The 19,328-nt window shown below is 43.0% G+C and overlaps 1 protein-coding gene across 1 annotated transcript; it reads right to left on the bottom strand.

The window, feature by feature from the left end:
* Nucleotides 1-2,066: 2,066 nt before the first annotated feature.
* LOC311136947 (neurotensin/neuromedin N-like) lies at nt 2,067-11,987 on the bottom strand (the record flags this gene model as incomplete). Its single annotated transcript, XM_084171276.1, has 4 exons — nt 2,067-2,213; nt 4,826-5,029; nt 8,715-8,776; nt 11,927-11,987. The coding sequence occupies 4 exons, from the start codon at nt 11,985-11,987 to the stop codon at nt 2,067-2,069; spliced, it is 474 nt and encodes a 157-aa protein (XP_084027402.1).
* Nucleotides 11,988-19,328: the final 7,341 nt, after the last annotated feature.

Here is a 19,328-nt window from a genome sequence, read left to right as displayed (position 1 = left end):
ATGGGTCTCCCGGTCGCGGCCGGCTACAACAGAATCTTCAATGCTCTTACTGAGGGAAGGAGGTTGTTGGCCAAGATCTTGCGATACATGGCCCCATCCATCTTCCCCTCAATACGGTGCAGCCGTCCTGTCCCCTTTGCAGAAAAGCATCCCCAAAGAATGATGTTTCCACCTCCATGCTTCAAGGTTGGGATGGTGTTCTTGGGGTTGTACTCATCCTTCTTCTTCCTCCAAACACGGCGAGTGGAGTTTAGACCACAAAGCTCTATTTTTGTCTCATCAGACCACATGACCTTCTCCCATTCCTCCTCTGGATCATCCAGATGGTCATTGGCAAACTTCAGACGGGCCTGGACATGCGCTGGCTTGAGCAGGGGGACCTTGCGTGCGCTGCAGGATCTTTATCCATGACGGCGTAGTGTGTTACTAATGGTTTTCTTTGAGACTGTGGTCCCAGCTCTCTTCAGGTCATTGACCAGGTCCTGCCGTGTAGTTCTGGGCTGATCCCTCACCTTCCTCATGATCATTGATGCCCCACGGGGTGAGATCTTATATGGAGCCCCAGACCGAGGGTGATTGACCGTCATCTTGGACTTCTTCCATTTTCTAATAATTGTGCCAACAGTTGTTGCCTTCTCACCAAGCTGCTTGCCTATTGTCCTGTAGCCCATCCCAGCCTTGTGCAGGTCTACAATTTTATCCCTGATGTCCTTACACAGCTCTCTGGTCTTGGCCATTGTGGAGAGGTTGGAGTCTGTTTGATTGAGTGTGTGGACAGGTGTCTTTTATACAGGTAACGAGTTCAAACAGGTGCAGTTAATACAGGTAATGAGTGGAGAACAGGAGGGCTTCTTAAAGAAAAACTAACAGGTCTGTGAGAGCCGGAATTCTTACTGGTTGGTAGGTGATCAAATACTTATGTCATGCAATAAAATGCAAATTAATTACTTAAAAATCATACAATGTGATTTTCTGGATTTTTGTTTTAAATTCTCTCACAGTTGAAGTGTACCTATGATAAAAAGTACAGACCTCTACATGCTTTGTAAGTAGGAAAACCTGCAAAATCGGCAGTGTATCAAATACTTGTTCTCCCCACTGTAGATGGGGAGCAGAGATAGAGAAGAGGGGCTACTCTGCAGACCAGCCTGACTTTGTTGAATTGTAATAAAGTCAATCTTGATTCTACAAAAACTCTGGAAGAACTTTAATTTTTAATAAAATATCGTGATTATTTTCCACATCAATACTTTGAGCTTGTGACACGCACCTAGGCTTATCCCATAAGTGACACATCTCACTCGTATTCTCATAGAACTAGGGTTACGCAAGTAACCCAAATGTATTCTTATTCCAGTATGTCAGTGCTATGCAAATGTTGAGGGGGATCTTAAGAGCCAATTGAACTAGCCTTAGTGTTGATGCACTGATTGTAGGTACAGTATTATATTGCTTTTAACATTAATTAAAGAGGCTATACAGAACATTTGCCTCACATGTATTTCACACAGTAGCTATCACCCTGACGTTTAATGAAATAAAATCAAAACAATTCACCACCACTTGGAAATATCTAGATCAGTGTTTCTCAACTTCTGGATCGTGGGACGTTGCTGACTGGTCCCTGAGATGATTTAAAGGTTACTTGAAAGGGAACCAGTGAGGTAATTCTTGCTCTCATTTTGATGTGTGTTATCATAAACAGCTAGTTTTGAAAAAAGACTTGTCACATCTCAGCAGTTTTGAAATAAGTATTGTTTAATCACATTGGAAAGAAAATAAATGTATTGTGCAGTGTACACTAATATAACAAATATAAAGCTTCTCAAAAGATACACATTTGCTTACTGCTTTTGTTAGCTTTTATTTACATTAGTCCTCACTTCATGCAGTAGGAGTAGGCCTAGAATGTTAGTAGAGACCTATAGCGATGGACACAGGATTGAGATATCATCTGTATTGGCAGGACACCGAGGAAACATCAATAATAATGCGACAACAGAGAGCACATACAGTCACATATCCACAGAATGTATAGTGTCTTTCTTTCTCTTCCTGGGGGTGGGTCAGTAAAATGAACTCCGCTTCAATATGTACGGCCTCCGTGCTTTGGTGTTTTTCACTTGCCTCTTAAAAATATACGGTGATTTCCTTTTGAGCGGGTTGTCACTGTTTTGATCGGCGTCTAAGTACTCTTGAGAGCCGTCAAGCATCTGTAAAGAAAGACAGAATAAGCCACTCCTGAGACTCTTCCGCGGTGCATAATGCCATGAAAACAAGTTTATTCCATATACATTGAACAAAAATATAAACACAACATATAAAGTGTTGGTCCCATGTTTCATGTGCTGAAATAAAATATCCCAGAAATGTTCCTCAAATTTTGTGCACAAATTTGTTTACATCCCTGTTAGGGAGCATTTCTCCTTTGCAAAGATTATCCATCCACCTGACAAGTGTGGCATATCAAGAAGCTGATTAAACAGCATGATCATTACACAGGTGCACCTTGTGCTGGTGACAATAAAAGGCCACTCTAAAATGTGCAGTTTTGTCACACAACACAATGCCACAGATGTCTCAAGTTTTGAGGGAGAGTGTAATTGGCATGCTGACTGCAGGAATGTTCACCATGTAATGTTAATTTCTCTACCATAAGCCGCCTCCAACGTCGTTTTAGAGAATTTGGGAGTACATCCAACCGGCCTCACAACCGCTGACCATGTGTATGGCGTTGTGTGTGCGAGCGGTTTTCTGATGTCAACGCTGTGAACATAGTGCCCCATGGTGGCGGTGGGGTTATGATATGGGCAGGCATAAGCTACGGACAACAAACACAATTGCATTTTATCGATGGCAATTTGAATGCACAAAAATACTGTGACAAGATCCTGAGGTCCATTATTTTTAAGGTATCTCTGACCAACAGATGCATATCTGTATTCCCAGTCATGTGAAATCCATAGATTAGGGCCTAATGAATTTATTTCAATTGACTGATTTACTCATATGAACTGTAACTCAGTAAAATGTTTGAAATTGTTGCATGTTGCGTTTATATTTTTGTTCAGTATATATTCCATATATAGCACATTATGCAGCTGTGTGTTAGGCCTAGATCAATCAGATCAATTGTTAAGCGCTGATGTTTTGGCAGTGTCTGAGGTGTAACTGCGTTGGAGCTGTCAAATCGGTGAACAGCTGCTCTTGATCATTGTCATGAAGCCACACCTGTCCCACTCGCGTTAGAAGTTCAGAACGAGAAAGTGGCTATATAGAAATAATATCGAGGTGTAGATTACATCTCACATTCCAGTGTTCGAACTTGTAAACAAGGCTGCATTGGATTTCTCGTAATGCGACTCCGTGCATCTAATGGCAATGTATTTATATATATATAATGACAGGAGCCGCTTGTGGATTTGACAACTCTAACGCAGTTCCACTTCTGACACTGCCAAAAACAACCACTATGCCGAGGTTGGCTTAAGCAGATCTGTTTAAATAGAGCCCTTAAACAAGTGTTTAGTGTGTTCTTCCATGCATGATAAAGCAAGTACTAATCTGTATAGCCAGGCAAAAGAGTCCTCGACCATGATGAGTAGACAATGTGCACATCAACATTAAATTTTTGTAATTTAGCAGACGCTCTTATCCAGAGCGACTTACAGGAGCAATTAGGGTTAAGTGCCTTGCTCAAGGGCACATCAACAGATTTTTCACCTAGTCGGCTTGGGGATTCGAACCAGCAACCTTTTGATTACTGGCCCAATGCTCTTAACCACTAAGCTACCTACCGCCCCAACATGATGGAGAAGCTTGAGAAAAGAGACAAGGAGGAGGAGGAGAGGCATTTAATAAGGTGTGTTTACCGTTGTGAGGGGCCCGGGATGGATGCTCATCAAGGGTGAGCGTGAGTGAGTGGTATGTGTGTGGTCCTATTTTTGTGTCTTTGTGTGTGTATGAGATGCTTCTCCCTGTAGAGTAGTCGGGGGCCTGTTTGGTGTCACACTTTTGCCCCAGCTAACACACCTGACTCCAATAATCAACTGATCATGATTTTCTGTTTAGAATGCAATTAGTTTAATCAGCTGTGCTTGCTAGGGATGGGGAAAAAGTGTGACACCACTCCGCTCCCGAGGAGTTGCCCATCCCTGCTGTAGACTATGGGCTCGATTCAATCAGATCCACTTTAGCCAACATCCGCATAGTGGTTGTTTTGACGGTGTCGGAGGTGGAACTGTGTTAGAGCAGTCAAATGCACAAGTGGCTCCTGGCATTACACCTAAAACGGACATTGCCATTGGCTGCACGGAGTCACATTAACAGAAATCCCATCCAGCCTTGTTTACAAGTTCGAACACTGGAATGTGAGATGTAATCTACACCTCAATTAGGAAGATATAAATCCTCATTATTTAGTTTAATGATTTTTCGATTTGAGCGTCGTTATTTCTATATAGCCTACACGTTCTCGTTTTGAACATCTAACATGAGTGGGGTGGTTGTGGCTTCATGACAATGATAGCAAGAGCAGCTGCTCACAAATTTGACGGTGCCAACGCAGTTCCAACTCCGCCAAAACATCTGCTATGCGGGTGTCTGCTATCGCCAGTTAACGCTTGATCTGATTGAATCTAGGCCCTAGAGTGCTTATCCGTGTGCTTGTTTACTGTGTGTGTGTTTGTGTGACTCACTTGAAATGTATATGTATGCATGACAGATTTTCTACTCAAATGTTTTTGTAGCTGTCGGTGTGTGCATCCATTTCTGTGCGTCCCAGTGTTTGTATGTATGCATGCATCCAAATGTGAGTGTCCCTCACCTCTCGGGGTTGCAGCACTTTGCAGATGTGCTGCAGGTCTAGAAGCTCGTCCAGTGGCTCAGGAAGGGAGGCCAGCCTCTCCCCCATCTCCTCCTCAGTGTTATACTCCTCCTGTTCTCTCCATGACCGGCTGTTCATCAGGCTGTTCACCATCCTGCACACGTTCACCAGGGACACACGCCAGTAGGGGGCGCCCTGCTTGCTCTGTTTCATCTGGGAGGAGCAAATAAATAAATACTAGGACTAAGACATACATAAAGACATACGTGTGTGTGTGCATGTGTGTGTGTGTATAAGTGTGCATTGCCTTTGCACCTTTGCATTCTCTCATGGCAATAGATCAGTCAGATCTATTCTCAACTAGCTTCAAGCCTGCTGTGTCATAATCTAGTTTGAGCGTGTGGTGTTGGATGGTGTGAGGCCCCTGTCGGTGCCCGTGGGGGCCCCTGTGCGTGGGCCGACTCGTTAACACTGCACAGCCCAGACTCCCTCCCGGGTGTCACTGAGAATGATGAACAGAGTTGTAAGGAACAGAAGATTGATGCTTCTAAATCACTTTAAACCCCATCTCACCTATCAGCTTTCCTTTATGGATGGCAAGGGACAACACTTTTATTTTCTACATCTCCATTGTTGAGAGTTGTTAGATATTATATATGGATTTGGAGGCCATGGGGGAGAAATGTCACAGAGTGGATTGTATTGTACTGAGCAGACTGAGGATAACCCCCCCAGAGACAAGACAGAAAGGATGTCTTAGTCTGGCTGGATACTCCTGAGAGTTCCTTACAATATTGACATTTAGAAAACCCTACCTCCCTCAAATACAAATTAGCTCTCGTTTACTTTCAAATTAATAGTTTGTTAAGACACTGAGTGGTGAGACGAGAGGTAGGTACACTTTTAATTGTGTGAAAAGGTCATTTCACATTACATTTTGATGTAGCCCCTTCTTTCGACAGTGTGTTCTCTCTCATCGTCAGTTAATTATTGAGGGACAGAAAATAGTTTTAATGAGCAGTCCAATAATGCCAGCATCCAGAGGAGAGGGACTAACTGCCATTTCAAATGGCCCGTGTCCACATTTCTATTGAATTGTCTGTCACTGGCTTGTCTCTCATGACAGTACTGGGTGGCGAGATTAGTCACTGGCTAGATTTCTACATCAGCCATTATTAACACAATGACTACTGGTATATCCAGAACTTGGAAAATGTAATTGATCTCACCTTACCAATTGATTTAGTCATCAGTCTATGTTCTAATTCCATTATTTTCTATTTAGAAAATCAAGTGTCGGCATATGCATGCAGCAGTTATAAATTTACCTTACAGATACTTTATGAAATAACAAAACTGTTGTTTCACAGCCTGCAAACAAGTGTCATTGAAACAACAGTCAACCTATTCCAACATTAGCAAACCTAACCATGTATAATCTGTTTATAATCTGTGTGTAAAAGGAAAAAGGAAAAGACAAAGCCACAAGTGTCTGCTACAATACTGCCTCTCTAGTGTCTTCTAATCTACAGTCGTGGTCAAAAGTTTTGAGAATGACACAAATACTAATTTTCACAAAGTCTGCTGCCTCAGTTTTGATGATGGCAATTTGCATATACTCCAGAATGTCATGAAGAGTGATCAGATTAATTGCAATTAATTGCAAAGTCCCTCTTTGCCATGAAAATGAACTTAATCACCAAAAAACATTTCCACTGCATTTCATCCCTGCCACAAAAGGACCAGCTGACATTGTGTCAGTGATTATTTCGTTAACACAGGTGAGAGTGTTGACGAGGACAAGGCTGGAGATCACTCTGTCATGCTGATTGAGTTAGAATAACAGACTGGAAGCTTTAAAAGGAGGGTGGTGCTTGAAATCATTGCTCTTCCTCTGTTAATCATGGTTACCTGCAAGGAAACACGTGCCGTCATCATTGCTTTGCACAAAAAGGGCTTCACAGGCAAGGATATTGCTGCTAGTAAGATTGCACCTAAATCAACCATTTATCGGATCATCAAGAACTTCAAGGAGAGAGGTTAAATTGTTGTGAAGAAGGCATCAGGGTGCCCAAAAAAGTACAGCAAGCACCAGGACCGTCTCCTAAAGTTGATTCAGCTGCGGGATCGGGGCACCACCAGTGCAGAGCTTTCTCAGGAATGGCAGCAGGCAGGTGTGAGTGCATCTGCACGCACAGTGAGGCAAAGACTTTTGGAGGATGGCCTGGTGTCAAGAAGGGCAGCAAAGAAGCCACTTCTCTCCAGGTAAAACATCAGGGAGAGACTGATATCCTGCAAAAGGTACAGGGATTGGACTGCTGAGGATGAATCCCCTTTCCGATTGTTTGGGGCATCCGGAAAACACCTTGTCCGGAGAAGACAAGGTGAGCGCTACCATCAGTCCTGTGTCATGCCAACAGTAAAGCATCCTGAGACCATTCATGTGTGGGGTTGCTTCTCAGCCAAGGGAGTGGGCTCACTCACAATTTTGCCTAAGAACACAGCCATGAATAAAGAATGGTACCAACACAACCTCCGAGAGCAACTTCTCCCAACCATGCAAAAACAGTTTGGTGACGAACAATGCCTTTTCCAGCATGATGGAGCACATTGCCATAAGGCAAAAGTGATAACTAAGTGGCTCGGGAACAAAACATCGACATTTTGGGTCCATGGCCAGGAAACTCCCCAGACCTTAATCCCATTGAGAACTTGTGGTCGATCCTCAAGAGGCGGGTGGACAAACAAAAACCCACAAATTCGGACAAACTCCAAGCATTGATTATGCAAGAATGGGCTGCCATCAGTCAGGATGTGGCCCAGAAGTTAATTGACAGCATGCCAGGGCGGATTGCAGAGGTCTTGAAAAAGAAGAGTCAACACTGCAAATATTGACTCTTTGCATAAACTTAATGTAATTGTCAACAAAAGCCTTTGACACTTATGGAATACTTGTAAACATACTTCAGTATACTATAGTAACATCTAACAAAAATATATCATAACACTGAAGCAGCAAACTTTGTGAAGACCAATACTTGTGTCATTCTCAAAACTTTTGAACACGACTGTAGAGCACTCTATCAATCTTCTGGCGACTTATTTTTACAATCAGCCCCCCAAGAAACCATTGAAACATCATAAGCGATAAATCACATAGGTTATTTGTCATAATTGTGTCTCAGTGTGTCCCTCTCATCTCCATTCATTTATCAGACAGAGTGGGGAGGAGAGAGTGTGTGTGCATGTGCATTTCACGCATGTGTGTATGTTGTGTGCTCATGTGCAAGTGTATGTGAGTGTGTGTTTGTGCACGCGTATGTGCGTGTGTGTGAATGTGTGTTGCTATGTTGCTGTTAGGACCATCTGAACGGTATTAGCTCAGGTAATCAGTCTCCAGGCTTCACTAGTTACAGTTCTATCTCCTTAATTTCCTCTTGCCTGTCTACGGAGTATCTCGCATGATAAATGGTAATATAAAAAAAGCAATTATGTTATTCCTGAATGATTTCCTTTTCAACCCTTTATAATTCATGTGCGTGAGTGTGTATGCATTTGTGAGTTGAAAAGTGATGAAGTGACTAGAAAAAGTGATTTTGAAAGCTTTATTCATGCACTAGAATATTATTGATTGCTCTAGATGGAACATTATGTTAATCTCAAAGACCATATATCTTAACACTAACACAGAAACCTGTGAAACTATGAACAAATAGAATCCACAATGCGCCAATTCAAGTTTAAACAAAAACAGAGAGAGAATGATTACATATCCAGCCTCCATGAAAGAGCACCTGCACTACGGGGGCACTAACTGTGCGCGTGCGCGCACACACACACACACACACACCTCAGATCTGACAGGTGCATAGAGGAAGCAGCACAGTACCTTTGAAGTGAAGAGACTGCTCAACAGCTCCTCCTCTATCGCCCGCTGTTCCTGGTCAACATCTATCAGATAGACACAAAACAAGCGTTAGAATACAGGTTTATCGTAGTACAGGTATAAAGGTATTATACAGGTAGGTATATAATAACAAAAAATACAGCTCCAATTCTGAAGTAACCATTTCAGTAAAAACGTGGATTCTATCACCTGGGTTTTTCTAGCATAGTCTACAACAGCTTTATCCAAATGTATTTATCTGTTTGGTGCCAATTTAGCCCTCATAGCCTATTTCTAACGAGCTGTTTTAAAGACTATTAACGTTCTGTTAGAGCCTGATCCATTGTGACCCATCAAACGGGACAGTAAAGCTCAAGCAAAAACAACTCAAAGCTTTTCTTGCTAAGACGTAATACATTTTGTACATCCATTTTGGAGCGTGTCACAGAGTTCAGATAACCAAATCTTGCTTAGATGTTTAACTTAATGTTGATTAGATGTTGAACTTGATGTTGAAGTTGACTACATTTGATGTTGAATCAAATCACTTTTGCTCCTTAAGCCAGGAAGTCAATGCTTTTTTGGGCGCGGCTAGATCGATTCCTCCCTTTCCATCAACCACATCCCACAGCAACATCTATATAACAGTTTGTTTCTATGACAGAGCTATGTGCTTAATAAGCTCAACCGAACAATGTGTTGTCCTGGAGAGCTTCAATTGGCTGCCCCAGCACTAAAACACCTGAGTCACCTAGGCTAGGGCATTGATTAAACAATTAGATGGATACATTAGCTTTGTGCTGAGCTAGAACAAAAGCATGCACAGAGCACTGAAGCACAAATGTATTGTATTACATTGCAACAAAACAATAATACAATAAATGCATTTTCAACACAGCTCTGCAGGTCTACCCTACCAGAACTTTGCACACGAAAAATGTGTTGAAAATGCATTTATTGTATTATTACATTTATGGAGTATATATTTCAATATATATACAGTACCAGTCAAAAGTTTGGACAAACCTACTCATTCAAGGGTTTTTCTTAATTTTTTACTATTTTCTACATTGTAGAATAATAGTAAAGACATCAAAACTATGAAATTACACATATGGAATCATGTAGTAACCAAAAAAGTGTTAAACAAATCAAACTATATTTTATATTTGAGATTCTTCAAATAGACACCCTTTGCCTTGATGACAGCTTTGCACACTCTTGGCATTCTCTCAACCAGCTTCACCTGGAATGCTTTTACAGCAGTCTTGAAGGAGTTTCCACATATGCTGAGCACTTGTTGACTGCTTTTCCTTCACTCTGCCGTCCGACTCGTCCCAAACCATCTCAATTGGGTTGAGGTCGGAGGATTATGGAGGCCAGGTCATCTGATGCAGCACTCCATCACTCTCCTTCTTGGTAAACTAGCCCTTACACAGCCTGGAGGTGTTTTGGTTCATTGTCCTGTTGAAAAACAAATGCTTTGCTTTGTCTTGGCCAGGTCGCAGTTGTAAATGAGAACTTGTTCTCAACTGGCTTACCTGGTTAAACAAAGGTGAAGAAAAAAATAAATAAAAATGATAGTCTCAGTAAGCCAGATGGGATGGCGTATCGCTGCAGAATGCTGTGGTAACCATGCTGGTTAAGTGTGCCTTGAATTCTAAATAAATCACAGACAGTGTCACCAGCAAAGCACCCCCACACAATAACACCTCCTCCTCCATGCTTCACGGTGGGAACCACACATGCGGAGATCATCCCTTCACCCACACCGCGTCTCACAAAGACACATCGGTTGGAACCCTAAATCTCAAATTTGGACTCCAGAACAAAGAACACATTTCCACCGGTCTAATGTCCATTGCTCATGTTTCTTGGCCCAAGCAGGTCTCTTCTTCTTATAGGTGTCCTTTAGTAGTGGTTTCTTTGCAGCAATTTGACCATGAAGGCCTGATTCACACAGTCCCATCTGAACAGTTGATGTTGAGATATGTCTGTGACTTGAACTCTGTGATGCATTTATCTGGGCTGCAATTTCTGAGGCTGGTCACTCTAATTACCGTATCCTCTGCAGCAGAGGCAACTCTGGGTCTTCCACTCTTGTGGTGGTCCTCATGAGAGCCAGTTTCATCATAGCGCTTGATGGTTTTTGCGACTGCACTTGAAGAAACGTTCAAAGTTCTTGAAAGTTTCCGTATTGACTGACCTTCATGTCTTAAAGTAATGATGGACTGTCGTTTCTCTTTGCTTATTTGAGCTGTTCTTGCCATAATATGGACTTGGTCTTTTACCAAATAGGGCTATCTTCTGTATACCCCCCCCCCCCCCCCCTACCTTGTCACAACAAAACTGATTGGCTCAAACACATTAAGAAGGAAAGAAATTCCACAAATTAACTTCTAAGAAGGCTCACCTGTTAATTGAAATGCATTCCAGGTGACTACCTAATGAAGCTGGTTGAGAGAATTCCAAGAGTGTGCAAAGCTGTCATCAAGGCAATGGGTGGCTATTTGAAGAATCTCAAATATAAAATATATTTCGATTTGTTTAACGCTTTTTTGGTTACTACATGATTCGATATGTGTTTTTTCATAGTTTTGATGTCTTCACTATTATTCTACAATGTAGAAATACTAAAAATAAAGAAAAACCCTTGAATGAGTAGGTGTGTCCAAACTTTTGACTGGTAGTGTGTGTATATATATAAAATCGAAACATAGCTTTACATATCAAGTACAGTAGGTTGAAGAAAATGATTTTCAACTTACTAAACTTATGTTGTACATTTTGGATAATTTAATTTTGTATAATTTCTGAGAAACATGATTTAATAAAATAATGTAATTTATGAGCTCTAAATACATACAAAACATATAAATACAAATCATCTGACAACATTGAGTCAATTTACATGACACCCGCTTTATGCAAGAGCATATCTCATTGCAGTTATGCCTTCTTGATAGGAATGTCTGGCTAATCAATGGATGTGAATGGATAAGTTAACTAAAGTGTGCATGATGAAATCCACCTGATGCAAAAGTATGTTTCAGATTAGAGGAATTCCGTTAGTCCCTGGTCTCTGAGACTATTTCCTGTTCTATCAAGTTAAAATCCAACCTAATCATTTGATAATGCAACCAATATAATACCCAGTAAGGTAGCAAATTAATTAACATCAAAAGGAAAGTATGTCAAAGGATGCCCGTGCTTACCTGAACATAATATGCCACACGTCAAACAGAGGAGAAGCACACACGCCAACTGTGCCTGCATCTTCGTACAAATCCCACACTCTGAATACACCTAGCTAAGCAGGACCCAAGTCCATAGGGTTAGGGGTCAAATGCAGAAAGAGAGAGAGACAGAGAAGTCAGAGGTGGAGAAGGAGTGTACTCAGTCTGTTTGTCCTTGTCTTCTCTTCTTCCTGTCAGTGACAGTGTCTGCCTGTGTCCTCTTGGTTTTAGATAGAGTGAATGAAGTGAAGAGCAGTGGGCTTCATTCCCTTAGCATATAAGAGGTAGAATGATGTCAGAGGACCACTCTCTCACCCACCCCCCCTCTCATCCACTCTCCCCCTCACCCTCTACCCACGAGCCCCGGTGCTGTGTCAACGTGACATCAGACATCATCCCCGCATCACACATCAAGGTTTTGCATCATACAACTTTTAGATGTGGTTATTTGCATGTGTATATATTGATTACTTTAGAGTGGGTAGATTGACTGTTTTGCTGATTTGTTTGTGGAGGCGAGTTGTGTGTATGAAGCTGAAGACCCCCTGTCTCACTTGGATTCAGGCAACACACTCTACAAATACTCTATGAACAAATCTTTTTTTTTCATTTATTTCTGGGTGTTTTAAGTGTAAGTGGTATCTCATCAAGCCTATAGATCAATGTGGTCAAATGAAAGTTGCATCACTCTTCTTACCTTGAGACAAAATGCTTTGAAGTAAGTATGGTTAGGGATAAGAAGAGGTTTGATTTGTCAACCTCAACTCATTAAGAAGCACATACATTAATAAATATATATGTTTTTTTTTAATTATTTGGTTGATTATTTTAATTATATTCAACTTTCAAGCAAAATGTATGTGATTATAGCATTATATTGTCTTTTTTGTTGTTGTTGTTGATTCAATTGACATTTATTTATTTGGTAATAACTATTTTGTGTAGGCTAACAACTGCTGTCGAAACCCATAGGCTACTGGTAATCCCAAACACTGTGTCACGATCGTTGTAAGAGGCAGACCAAGGCGCAGCGTGATAGGCGTACATCTTTTAATGAGTACTTTACACCAACAACAAAACAACAAAACGATACGTGAAGTCTAAAGGTTCACCAACACAAACCTATACAGAACAAGATCCCACCCAAATAGGACCAAGCAGTGTGTGCAGGAGCAAACGCCGGGTATGGAACAGGAGGTTACTCTGGTAGATGTCCTCCTCGGTTGGGGGAGAATCATGGAGGAGGAGGCCGTCCGCTACCGGAGGGCGATGAGGGAGGATGCCCAGGCAGGAGAGGAGAAGCGGCGCCAACCGGGCCGTCGTCAGACAGGCGAGAGGCAACCTCAAGTAATTTTTTTTGGGGGGGCACACGGCATGGACGACGGGGCTGCTGGAGGCAGCTACAGGGCGAGTTTGCGGACTAGGAGAGGAGGCCACCAGGTTACGGGGGGCATTGGTCATGAGGGGGAAGGAGAGTGTAGAGGCACGGCGAGAGGTACTGGGGTGTGTTACCAGTCCGGTCCAGCCCGTTCCTGATCCCCGCACAAGGCCAGTGGTGTGTGTTCCCAGTACGGTCCGGCCTGTTCCTGCTCCCCGCACAAGGCCAGTGGTGTGTGTTCCCAGTACGGTCCGGCCTGTTCCTGCTCCCCGCACCAAGCCAGTGGTGCGCGTCGCCAGCCCGGTCCGGCCTGTTCCTGCTCCCCGCACCAAGCCTGTGGTGCGCGTCGCCAGCCTGGTCCGGCCTGTTCCTGCTCCCCGCACCAGGACAGGGGTGCGCGTCGTCAGCCCGGTCCGGCCTGTTCCTGCTCCCCGCACCAAGCCAGTGGTGCGCGTCGTCAGCCCGGTCCGGCCCGTTCCTGCTCCCCGCACCAAGCCTGTGGTGCACGTCGTCAGCCCGGTCCGGCCCGTTCCTGCTCCCCGCACCAAGCCAGTGGTGCGCGTCGCCAGCCCGGTCCGGCCCGTTCCTGCTCCCCGCACCAAGCCAGTGGTGCGCGTCGTCAGTCCGGCACAGCCCGTGCCTGTTCAGCTGCTCCACGCCGGAGCCAGAGCAATCCGCTCCACCGGTGTTCAGTCCAGCTCCGGCCAGCAGGGCCAGACCACGAGGGCGAGAGAGAGAGTGGTGGTCACGCCCGGAGCCGAATCCGCCTCCGAGGCGGAATGCCCACCCGGCCCCTCCCCTGTGGTGTTTGGTTGGCGCGGTCGCAGTCCGCGCCTTTGGGGGGGCGGGGGGGGGGGGGGGGGGTACTGTCACGCCCTGGCTCTGGGGACTCTTTAATGTTGAGCCAGGATGTTAGTTCCTATGTTTAGTTGTTCCTTGTTTTCTGTCTAGATCGTTTAGATCTATGTTGGCCAGGGTGGTTCCCGATCAGAGGCAGCTGTTGCTCGTTGTCTCTGATTGGGTACCATACTTAGGCAGCCTGTTTTGCACAGTTGTATTGTGGGATCTTGTTCTGTATAGGTTTGTGTTGGTGAACCTTTAGACTTCACGTATCGTTTTGTTGTTTTGTTGTTGGTGTAAAGTACTCATTAAAAGATGTACGCCTATCACGCTGCGCCTTGGTCTGCCTCTTACAACGATCGTGACACAATGATTTATAGTCTAATTGTGCCATAGGCCATACCATCGTGCTGAAAGTGCACTCCAGCTAGACGACACTCTCAAGCAAATGATGGCCACTTGCGCTACCATTGCGCTTTCATATGCTGCCTACCCAAGCAGGAAAAAAACATATTTAGACATGCTTAAGTCATACTTCATGAATATATTTTAATATATTTAAGTATGTCTGTGATAAATATACTGAAGTATATTTACAATGATCTAGATTGGAGCAGTTTTAAATACATTTAATGCAATTAGCATTTAAGTATATTAAATACATTTAAAATGATCTAAATTGGGAGACTTTTTAGTACTTAAGTATATTCTTAGTATACTAAATAAATAGCAAAACAAATATACAGTGCATTTGGAAAGTATTCAGACCCCTTGACTTTTTCCCACATTTTGATACGTTACAGCCTTATTCTCAAATGGATGAAATTGTTTTTTCCCCCTCATCAATCTACACACAATACCCCATAATGACAAAGCAAAAATAGCTACAGTGTTGTTAAGAAGGCAGAGTAGCGCTTTATTATGGACAGACTCCCCATCTTAGCTGCTGTTGTATCAATGTTTTGACCATGACAGTTTACAATCCAGGGTTACTCCAAGCAGTTTAGTCACCTCAACCTGCTCAATTTCCACGTTATTTGTTACTAGATGTAGTTGAGGTTTAGGGTTTAGTGAATGATTTGTCCCAAATACAATGCTTTTAGTTTTGGAAATATTTAGGACTAACTTATTCCTTGATACCCATTCTGAAACTAACTGCAGCTCTTTGTTAAGTGTTGCAGTTATTACAGTTGCTGTAGTGGCTGACGTGTATAGTGTTGAGTCATCCGCATACATAGATACACAGGCTTTACTCAAAGCCAGTGGCATGTCGTTAGTAAAGATGGAAAAAAGTAAGGGGCCTAAACAGCTACCCTGGGGAATTCCTGATTCTACCTGGATTATGTTGGAGAGGCTTCCATTACAGAACACACTCTGTGTTCTGTTAGACAAGTAACTCTTTATCCATATTATAGTAGAGGGTGTAAAGCCATAACACATAAGATTTGTGTGTGGTTCTGCAACAAAGGAGAGACATTATAAGCAGCATAAAATAAAAGTAAGGATGAATCTATTAAACCAACATATCTCAAATAAGGAAAATAAGAAACTGCATGACATCTTAATGTTATGACAATTAAAATATACATTGAAAATAGGAAACAAAAGTACTCTTAACTTAACTGCTGGAAAGAAACGGAGGAATGGCTTAACAGGATTTAAATACAAAACCAAAGTGTGTGGCATTGAGAGAGAGTCAACAAGTTATTATGCTCCACTCTGAGAGCTTTTATACAGCTGCCAACCAGCTGCATGGGGCCATATTGGACACGATTCACATTGTCATATCTTCATAAATAATGGGAACATACAGCCCAATGGTGCGTATCTGGTGTAACCACCTCTCCCTCAACGTGAGCAAGACAAAGGAGATGATTGTGGATGCATTCACGATCATCTCCTTTGTGCATTCAAATTGCCATCAATAAAATACAATTGTGTTCATTGTCCGTGGCTTATGCCTGCCCATACCATAACCCCACTGCCACCATGGGGCACAATGTTCACAATGTTGACATCAGCAAACCGCTCGCCCACACAACGCCATACATGCTGTCTACCATCTGCCAGGTACAGTTGAAACCGGGATTCATCCGTGAAGAGCACACTTCTCCAGCGTGCCAGTGGCCATCAAAGGTGAGCATTTGCCCACTGAAGTCGGTTACGACTCCGATCTGCAGTCAGGACAAGACCCTGGTGAGGACGATGAGCATGCAGATGAGCTTCCTTGAGACGGTTTCTGATAGTTTGTGCAGAAATTCTTTGGTTGTGCAAACCCACAGTTTCATCAGCTGTACGGGTCGCTGGTCTCAGACGATCCCACAGTTGAAGAAGCCAGATGTGGAGGTCCTGGGCTGGCATGGTTACACGTGGTCTGCGGTTGTGAGGCCGGTTATCTGACAACAGCTCTGGTGGACATTCCTGCAGTCAGCATGCCGATTGTACGCTCCCTCAAAACTTGAGACATCTGTGGCATTGTGTTGTGTGACAAAACTACACATTTTATTGTCCCCAGCACAAGGTGCACCTGTGTAATGATCATGCTGTTTAATCAGCTTCTTGATATACCACACCTGTCAGGTGGATGGATTATCTTGGCAAAGGAGAAATGCTCACTAACAGGGATTTAAACAAATTTGTGCACAACATATGAGAGAAATAAGCTTCTTCTGCATATGGACAATTTCTGGGATCTTTTATTTCAGCTCATGAAACATGGGACCAACACTTTACATGTTGCATTTATATTTTTGTTCAGTGTATATACGTTCACGCTTACCATAACAAGATCACCTGGAGGAAGTTCTGTGTTTCTCCAGTAGATTACACTGTCACAGAAAAACTCAGAATAGAAAACGTGTTTTACAGGCAAAAATCTCTCAGACAAGGTTGTGGTACTGTTCTTAAAATTCTACTAACAGAAACACAGAACAGACAAGAGGAAAGTACAAGACAATAGAACTATGAATAACATTTGCAACATTTGGGCTGTGGACAACACTAAAAGCAAAAGTATTTTCTAACACTCCCTCTTTGTGATTTCCTCCCACACGTGTAACTTTAGCATTACGCGGTTACAGGTTGGTGTTAAAGTTACTGCAACACCGTCAGACACAATGTCAGTGCAACAGGAAACAAAGGATTTAGCCTATCCTAAACATTGGACCAAATCAGCTGTCATTTCAACCACATATATTTTGACACATTTTCAGGGAGACTTATGTTCCTCGGTATTATGTTGAGTATTCTGAGTATTATGTTGAGTGCTATGCAAGTGTGGTATGTTACCGGATAGAGTTAGTGAGTCTTTGGGCTTCGATGGTCAGAGCCACTTTGAGAACAGCCTCAGTGGTTTTCTAGAAGTGTCTTTACTTCAAATTTGATGTTATTCCAGTAGTGATGCAGTCCAAACACTCCAACGTGAATGGCCCCACTCTCTGGCACGTATGTCTTCTTGGCCTGTCATAGTGTATGACAGAGGGGGAGGAAGACTCACGATCCCAGTGCCAAGTGGAGTAGAAGGGCCATATAGCTCTTTATAGCTATAATATAGAAGATTCTCTACTTTTCAATTGACAATGATGGAATCACTCCTGTCCCATTTTGATGTTTTATTCAAAATAGCCATATGAAGCCATACCATCTCAGAAAGACTTCCCCTCTATAGCACAGATAATACAATATGTTGCAGACCATTCACATGCACACTCACACACACGCACACTTCAGTGCCCCAAGATCTTTGGAAAGGGATCATAATTAGCATGTTCTATGAGAGCCCCAGGCCACTCTATTTTCCTACTCTTGGTTATTAAAGTCTCTGTCATCTTTGGGGAATACAGGAAGACCAGGGCTGCATCCCAAATGGTACTCTATTCCCTAGGTATGTCAAAAGTAGTGCATACCTAGGGAATATAACGCCATTTTGGACCAGCCCATATTGCTACAGAGCGGCAGGTGGAGAGCCCAGTCTCTGAGGAACTCCTTTTAGGGGATTTATCTCTTCAGAAATCAACTAATCAGGATTCGGAAAACAGCACTATAATCCCTGGACCTGGCATCTCGCCCAATAACGTCAATACTTAAATGGTCATTAGCAATGCAGAGTTGTATGTTGTTTTCAGCTGACAAATACATGAATGAACGGCAATATAGCGATTAATCTCTTCATTTCATTTATTTAAGTAATGAAGATGATGATGTGGCGGTCATTTTACATCCATCACAAGCCTTTATAGTTGTTTGTTTAACCAGAGCAGTAACTGGTTTGAGTACTGAGCAATCTAGAATAAACATTTTGACTTCAAGTACGACCGCTCAAGGGACTGTAACATATAAATAATGGCAACTAAACTGAACAAGACAGTGTTTTCTAAGGATGTCCACACAAGATGCTAAATAAAGTTTTAATTGATGCTCTGTCAAATTACAGACTGTGTTGCAGTACATTGTAAACATGTCAACAGTGAGGCATTACTGCTTCTTTCCTCCACCTTTCAACACATTTTATTAGTTACCTGTGCCACACCCGTAGCGTGGGAATTGGCAGGTTAGTCACCTAATTCTCTAATAATAAAAAGTCACTATCTCTCTCTGATAGGTCACTCAACTCTTCCTGTAAATACTACATATGACCTTTGAACCCTGACAGTAATCCAATGGGATGACAAAGAGAGAGAGAGAGAGAGAGAGAGAGAGAGAGAGAGAGAGAGAGAGAGAGAGAGAGAGAGAGAGAGAGAGAGAGAGAGAGAGAGAGAGAGAGAGAGAGAGAGAGAGAGAGAGAGAGAGAGAGAGAGAGAGAGAGAGAGACTATGTAGCGAGGGCACGCCTCTGGACTCTGACTCGTCTGAGACCCGGAGAATGGAAGACATAGGCAAACAGAAAACAGGGCATCAGCAGGCAGTGAACACAGGGGACTCGCCCAACCCGACCCCAGCCCCATGCAGCCATAGCTTCAGCCCCAGTCCCAGCCCTACAGGATGGCTAAAGACAGCCAGTCAATAGTCTATTATTTCTCTCTAAGATAAGGTTAATGCCCCGGAGAGTGCAGGAGGCCGGCCTTCCTCCACCACTGTGGACTTTACTAAAGGTCAAAAGTATTTAACATCTCCTCTAATATTTTATTCAGATAGCAGCCCTAGCCCTGGCTGGTTGATTGGGCCG

The sequence above is a fragment of the Coregonus lavaretus genome (genome assembly GCF_964263955.1).
Source record: "Coregonus lavaretus genome assembly, chromosome: 11".
Classification (NCBI taxonomy): domain Eukaryota; kingdom Metazoa; phylum Chordata; class Actinopteri; order Salmoniformes; family Salmonidae; genus Coregonus; species Coregonus lavaretus.
Note: the sequence above shows the minus strand (reverse complement) of the source record. Positions and strands in the feature narration are given on the sequence as shown.